Genomic DNA, 7,007 nt, shown 5'->3' with positions numbered 1-7,007 from the left:
TAATGTAGGAAAGAAAAGAGAATTGTACATAATCATGTGCATGGATGTACCAAAGCATTTGCAACGTGTTCAAATAAATGAGAAACTGTTTTTTTCATGTGCACAAGTCAGACACACTGATGTGAAGATTGAACAGGTAGTTTTGAGAATTTCAATTCTGATCTGAGAAATGAACCAAAGCAACGGAGAAAAACTGTAAATAAAGTTGTCCTGCCTTGCCTTGACTATGGAGCACTTATATGGCATATCAGTGACTGAGTATTTGTGGTGGATGGCGGTGGTTGCATTGGGATTTTGGGTGGGGTGTTAAATTGAGATGGAACACGTGGTGTGTTTGTGAACTGCAGTGTCAGTTAAAAATATCAAATCTAATGGAGAAAACTACTAGGGTGAAATAAATCCGCAGGGAACTACGGTAGGGTCCCCAATTATTTCAGGCTTGCTGAAATGTAAGCCTTATGTCATTTAATGTGTGATGAGTCATTTAATTTTTTGCATTATAAAATGATCCGTATTTCCCGTTTACTGCAATACCACTCACGTTATTTTTGTAGCCTATTTACTTTATTTATTATGTCATTCGTCGAGTGAAAGTGAAATGCAACTGTTGAGCACTGTAAGCATCCAAATTATATTCTGTTTAAGGATATATTACACTGTCGTAAGAACGATGTGTTCTACAATAAATGAATGTTACAAAAGTCATTGTGTCATGCATTGCATCTAATTCCACGGGCTACACATATATTACCTCTATGCGTTCCACGGGCTTCCTACCAGCTTGTTTTGACTTATTTACATTTGAACCAACCGACAATCAGGCCTAATTGTGTTGCTACTGTAAGTTCTTTGATCTGAGCTTACTGTCAGATGCTGGCTGTTGGTCGCTGGCGCCTCTGCCCAGCGGGAGGGGGGGGGGGGGGGGGGGGGGGGGGGGGGTGGTCGAAGACGTGTCAATACTTACTGCTGCATTGCGTGCTTTCGATTTATATTTGATTGAATAACTGTTTGAGATTATTTTTAGATTCCAGGGGAAATATTACCGTGATATGATCACAAAAAACGTCCTCGCCTGTTTCCTGGTGAGATCTATGGGCATCAAGGCGATGTCAGACCATTGTTTTGACCTTCGCCCACTTTTATAAAAGCCTTGTGTTATTAGGCTATAGAGCCTTACCTCAATCCATCATATTATTTTTATAATATTTTAATTTTAATGAAAGTTCTCTTATTTTAACTCCGTCATAAGCCTATATAGTCAGATTTTTAATCGTAATTATGATATACTTTCTTCTGAAAAAGACGCAGCATTAATGTTTTAAACAACCTACAGTTTGTAGAGGTATTGGACCTGGAATGGGTGTATGAAAAAAGGGTCGAAAGTGCCCCATATGGGGTCTCCACCTCTGCTTTACGCACAGCAATTTCGATGGTGCACCCGCCGTTTCTGTCCGGCCGCCGAATGTATGAGCTCAAGGGGTTCTCACAGACTCGGTGGCGCCAGGTCTTCACACATTCACAGGAAATGTAAAGACTTCAATAACGAGCCATTAGCCCTAATCATTGGAATCGATTGGGTGTTAACGTCCCTTTGCAAATGCAAATGAGTGTGAGGGCCCGGCCTACAAATACCCGCTCCTCGGTCCCCACAGGCACAACACGCCACGGTGTCTTCTGTGTGGAGCTTTATTCCCCGAGTTACACAGTCTACAAACTCTCTGCAAGTATGGTCAAACACTTCTCCGTCGACTGGATGGCCCAGAGCAGCACTCCTTCAAAGCGAATTGACGAGCACAAGGATTTAACGTCCCCTGTGATACCTCACGTCCGCTGCATGGTGCAGCCTCGCCAACCGTCATCCTATGGCAAGGATTATCTCCAACCCAAACCTAAGTCCTTAAAAACGGCTGAGCGCGCGGATCCCAACGATGATATCAGCTTGGCTTCACCTGCACGGTCCACAAGCTGTGTTTCACCAAGTAAGTTGATATTCTGGTTAATTTCCAATCAAAACATATCCAGTAGGCTACTCTTCATTTGTGTGTACGTGTGATCTGAACTTGCAAACGCAGATTTCTAACAGTGTTTTTGTATTTTTATTATCAGTTTCTGAAATCAGCGGCTACTCTTCTGGTTACGAGAGCGAGGCCGGCCTGTCAGAGTGTCCCTCTGTGGAGGAGAGCAGCGAGGCCGACCGGGACGGGGCCCTGCAGCGGCGCCTCCGCACCAAGTTCACCCCCGAACAGATCAACAAACTGGAGAAGATATTCAACAAGCACAAATACCTGGATGCAGGGGAACGACTAAAGACTGCACAGAAACTTAACCTCTCCGAAACTCAGGTAACTATCATTTATAGCAAAAGCCAATGTATTTGTTTCTTTATTATTACCAATGATCTATATTTTTTTTATAAACGGAGCTTGCTGCGCACTGACTAACAAACTTTCTATTGGTTGATTTCTTCAGATTCGAACCTGGTTCCAGAACAGGAGAATGAAGCTGAAGCGAGAGGTGCAGGAGGACATGCGCGCGGAGTACTTTGCGCCTGCGCTGTCGCCCCTGATACAGTGCCACGACTTCGCCGGACAGCGCTTTCAATATCCCCATCACGCCGGTCTGGCGATGTACCCCTCGATGGGCCAACAGCTCCAGGCTCTGACCCCACAGCCCATCATCTCTTACCAAGTGCCCTATCATATGGCGGCCACCAACCCACGGTTCTACTAGAACCCGAACTGTGAATTTATTATTCGACGGAAACACTTAGGCTAGGATACAGGAATATATGTGCAATGTGAACGTCTTCTTTATTTTTATTATGTCATTTCATGTACAGTTGTAAAATTATATAAGCCCATCTCGAGTAGGCCTACATGCCCTAAAGAAATATATTTATATTTAAATAAAAAACATTTTATTGCAAAAATTGTTTTGAGTTTCCTTTTTATTGTTGTCTTGTTCAGAACATTTATATTCAACGCAATAGGCCTAAAGACTGATATAGGCCTAAAGACTGGTATAGATGCTTGTTTTGTTCGTTAAGATTAGATCATGCTTACCTTATTCAATTTGTGAAAGTTATTCTGCATCAGTAAAAAGTTCTGCGGCAGTAAAATGAGAGGGGGTAGTCATTTTTCCCGCATGAAGCTCTTATCTTGAGTCATTCAGATCCCCTGATTTAATCCCCTGCCCCATCCATATTATAGCGGCGCAGAGATATTATGTTAATTATGTGGTTCAACAAACTCATAGAATGGATTAAATCACAGACTAGACTGCAGACTTTGCGATGAGTTAACTATAATGTGCCGTCGTTGAATATTCGCCAAAGTATAAACCAAACTAATAACATTTGGTGAGGGGTCGTTGGGCTGCTCCTCACCCGTCAGCCCACAGTCTCCCAGCGGCCCCCTGGTGCGCTTTTATATGCGCGGCGTCTAATTCTGTTTGTCCCCGGCGCTGCACTTCAAAGGAGGCTAACGGGGAGATCATGGTCAACAATTAGCCTAAATTAAGTCCTGCATTGATGAGTTTACACTTACTGTAAGGTCCCTCCGGCCTGGCTCCAGAAAGTCTGGGCCATTGTGTGCCGGCCAGAATCAGGTCTGATCCCTGCGGTTTGAAGTTGTGGTCACAAAACGTCTGCGACGGTGTGAAGATAGGCTAATTGCTTTGGCCAAACGCCTTGAAGTGGACCAGATGAAAGCTTATCCATTATTTTTTATAAACACACAGGTAAGCCAGGCTTAATCATTCATGCACGCACACACGCAAACGTCCAGCACACACAATTTCCTTTTAATAATTTAATTAATAATAATGCCTATTTGGGCCTGTCTTCCTCCAAATATACAGGATACGAGGTTTAACTGAAAAAAAGACTATCCTTAGATTAAAAAATGAATCCTTATCGTCATCATTTTGATGACACTGTAAGTGGGATTACTCTTATTTGTGGTCTGCGGGGCTGCAGTGCTGCAGAGTCGCCTCAGCAAATGTCCTTCAAATTAACATGTCAACAAACATCAAACACACGGTTCTCACTTTCTGTTTAGGCCTTCTGGCGCGGGGACTCTCACACTTAGCGAGACACGCACAAAGGCTTCAGCCACAGTGGGAGGCTGTCTTTTAGAAAACAGGCGAATTCAAGATGTGACAGCGAATAGCCTAAATGATAATGAAATTGTATGTGTGTACAATAGTAAAAACATTTCTTGAATACGACTGTTGTTGTTTATAAACGGCAGAAAGAAACATTTGTGTTTGATTTGTATTTAATTAACCATAATTAGAGTGAATTCTAAACAACCCGCCCAACATAATCTCCGAGCAGAATGTAGGCTACGTCCCCATCACATGTGAAGTGAGCGCAGCAGCATTAAACGGATCCTGCTCTAAGTCACTCATGTGCTGATCATAATTTCCCCCTCCGATCCCCGCCCACTGATACTCAGACCTGCTGGCGCCTAAACCTATCAGCCAGCCGTGAACGTGAGAAAAAAAACATAAATGCAGCCCCTATTACCTTCAATTACAACGACTATCGAGCTTTTATCGCTCTGTTGTGATCCTTTCGCATATATGCAAATAAAGCCATGTGCCCCTCCTATATAGCGGCTAGGAGCCGACCCACAGGGGCACCCAGGCCAGACACTACCAGGACATCATGGCAAACTTCTCCATTGAATGGCTATCCAAAAGTTTTTATTCAACGCACAAGGAAACGGAGGTTAAGAGAACCCGTCTTCGAGATCCACCTAAACCCGGGACTTATTCAAGTATTGAAGTGCTTTCCAACGCCCCGGCGGACAGCTATTCTCCGACCTCGCCGAACAGTAAGTTATTGTGATTTCTTGTTGTTTTGGGATGATCTAGCAATCGTTCATAGCCTGTAGCCTATTTATCCTTGTAAGGGCCTGCCCTAAGATCGGAACAATTGTAACTAAAGGTCTGTTTCCTCCTCAACAGATAGCTGTGGCTACACGTCGGGCTCCGAGAGCGAGCAGGGGGAGGACAGCGAGGGGGAGGCCGGCCTCCGCAGAATGAGGACCAAGTTCACATCGGAGCAGATCAACAGACTGGAAGACACCTTCGGCCGGCACAAGTACCTGGGCGCTACGCAGAGGAGGAAGATCGCCGAGAAGCTTAGCCTATCTGAAACTCAGGTAAATAACAGCATGGCTGTGAACCAGTGGGCCGGGTCTATTGGCCGGGTTTTTGATTTTGATCTGGCTTTTAATCGAGATTTGTAGTTTATAACGTTTTTGAACTTTTTGCTCCATAGGTGAAGACCTGGTTTCAGAACAGACGGATGAAGTTGAAGCGAGACCTCCAGGACTCGCGCCCCGAGTTCTTCACTGCTCCGCCGGGTCTACTACCGCCTTTTCTGTACGCGCCCGCTCCTGCGTTTCAGCACCACCCGCTCGGCGGTCAGCTCCCTCTCTACAACTCTCGCGACGGCTCCCCTCAGCCAGTTCGCGGGCTCTCGTACCCCGCGCAACAGCTGGTGCACCAGCAGCACATGCACCCGCTGGCTCCCCCCTACTACTATTAAACCCCAGCGTGTTGAACACGTTGGCCTGATGCTTTTACATCTAGAATCTAGATATCTCCCAGCCATTACTCTTAAGAGTTTTGTTCTTAAATTGTTTTTTACAAGCACTATCTTTTGATCAAATAAGCATTTATGTAGGCCGTACGGAGTAGTTTGCTTCTAAAGTATATCTAAAGAGATTATAATAAAATGTACAAAATGAAATGAGATATTATATGGAAAAACGTGTACAATCTTGTATGTAAAAAAATGAATGAAATATAATAAACTAACTTTTTTTCTGAATATCCTTTCCGTCATTCCTGATTGTAACGCAACACCTACCTGTGAGTGTCATGGCTGGGGTGTATTGCGCCCAGAGGCCCAAGGCCTAAAGTCTAACAATTTACCACCATGTCGAATTGGTACTTGAAGTGTGTGCAATTCATGCGAGAAATAACGCAACCATAAATACTCCTGTTGATCATTTTGTGAAGATAATAATCATAATTTATTATTCCTATATGAATCTATATTAGGAGGCTGGCCACAAGATAGAACAGTGAATATTGAGATCTACAAGTAAACGGTTTTTATGGGGGTCTTTCGAGTCCCAATAGGATAGATAGACGGGATGGTTGCTGCTTTTGTCAGAATAATGTCATGCGATCCCATGTCGTTAACATTTTTCATATGAAGTGTTATCCCACTGTCCCGATTTATGCGAAGTTTTATATTAACAATATACCTAATCCGTTGAGCCTATGTTTCCATCGAATAATGATCGATCTGATTTAAACTATTATGATTGCAGTCGTGCCGCCCCCCTCCGTCAGCATATGGCTCCGATGGCTGCTGGCGAACGGCCGCCGTCTGTGGGGAGTGGAGCAGTTCACTTGCGATTAGCATCTTCAAAGGAACATCAAAGCAGAGCTAATGACAAGATCATTGATATCCCTTGAGCCCTTTTGTGTCCCACCGAAACCCTTCGCACTTACTTGAGAGATTCTCTGGGATGGCGCCTTCAAGTCTACCAAAGGTGTGTATTGCCTCACCTTAAAGTCATTAGGAACCTTCTAAATATGGGGCTGATTGAGTCATTCTGTCGTCCAAAAGCCTTCGCTATCCGTTGATAATTGTACCTTCTGATTGGTATAGCGATGCCATTGAGTGATCAATCTTAAGCCAACTGGTCCGACTTCTCAATTATATGGTTTGACTTACTCAGGCAGTGTTGATGGATTTCTTCAAACTTGTAGCCAATACACAACTTATTTTGACTACTACACGTTTAAAACGATCAGAAACATGTTCATAACAATACAAATATGTTTTTCTTATGTAGGCTACATTACAAAAGTTGTTAAAATCGAAAGTCGTCACTCTTTTTGTGTGAGATCATTGTGATCATTCCAAGAAATCGAATCGTAGCCAGCCCTCAGACCATACACACAGAACACATGCATATCTG

General features: G+C 43.7%; 2 protein-coding genes across 2 annotated transcripts; both read left to right on the top strand.

The window, feature by feature from the left end:
* Positions 1-1,022: 1,022 nt before the first annotated feature.
* vox (ventral homeobox) lies at positions 1,023-2,929 on the top strand. The gene is made up of 3 exons (XM_030379547.1): positions 1,023-1,979; positions 2,107-2,342; positions 2,470-2,929. The coding sequence occupies exons 1-3, from the start codon at positions 1,598-1,600 to the stop codon at positions 2,728-2,730; spliced, it is 879 nt and encodes a 292-aa protein (XP_030235407.1). The 5' UTR covers positions 1,023-1,597; the 3' UTR covers positions 2,731-2,929.
* Positions 2,930-3,529: 600 nt separating this feature from the next.
* vent (ventral expressed homeobox) lies at positions 3,530-5,721 on the top strand. Its single transcript, XM_030379765.1, has 3 exons — positions 3,530-3,546; positions 4,952-5,168; positions 5,288-5,721. The coding sequence occupies exons 1-3, from the start codon at positions 3,530-3,532 to the stop codon at positions 5,555-5,557; spliced, it is 504 nt and encodes a 167-aa protein (XP_030235625.1). The 3' UTR covers positions 5,558-5,721.
* Positions 5,722-7,007: the final 1,286 nt, after the last annotated feature.

The sequence above is a fragment of the Gadus morhua genome, chromosome 15 (assembly GCF_902167405.1).
Source record: "Gadus morhua chromosome 15, gadMor3.0, whole genome shotgun sequence".
In the NCBI taxonomy this organism is placed as follows: domain Eukaryota; kingdom Metazoa; phylum Chordata; class Actinopteri; order Gadiformes; family Gadidae; genus Gadus; species Gadus morhua.
This window is presented reverse-complemented; position numbering and strand designations above follow the sequence as displayed.

Bases quoted from the DNA above. Each gene is read 5' to 3' on its own strand.
- vox (XM_030379547.1), top strand. From the start codon at position 1,598: ATGCAAATGAGTGTGAGGGCCCGGCCTACAAATACCCGCTCCTCGGTC. The intron at 1,980-2,106 runs GTAAGTTGATAT...TTTTATTATCAG, and splicing joins CACAAGCTGTGTTTCACCAA to TTTCTGAAATCAGCGGCTAC. The intron at 2,343-2,469 runs GTAACTATCATT...TGATTTCTTCAG, and splicing joins TTAACCTCTCCGAAACTCAG to ATTCGAACCTGGTTCCAGAA.
- vent (XM_030379765.1), top strand. The intron at 5,169-5,287 runs GTAAATAACAGC...TTTGCTCCATAG, and splicing joins TTAGCCTATCTGAAACTCAG to GTGAAGACCTGGTTTCAGAA.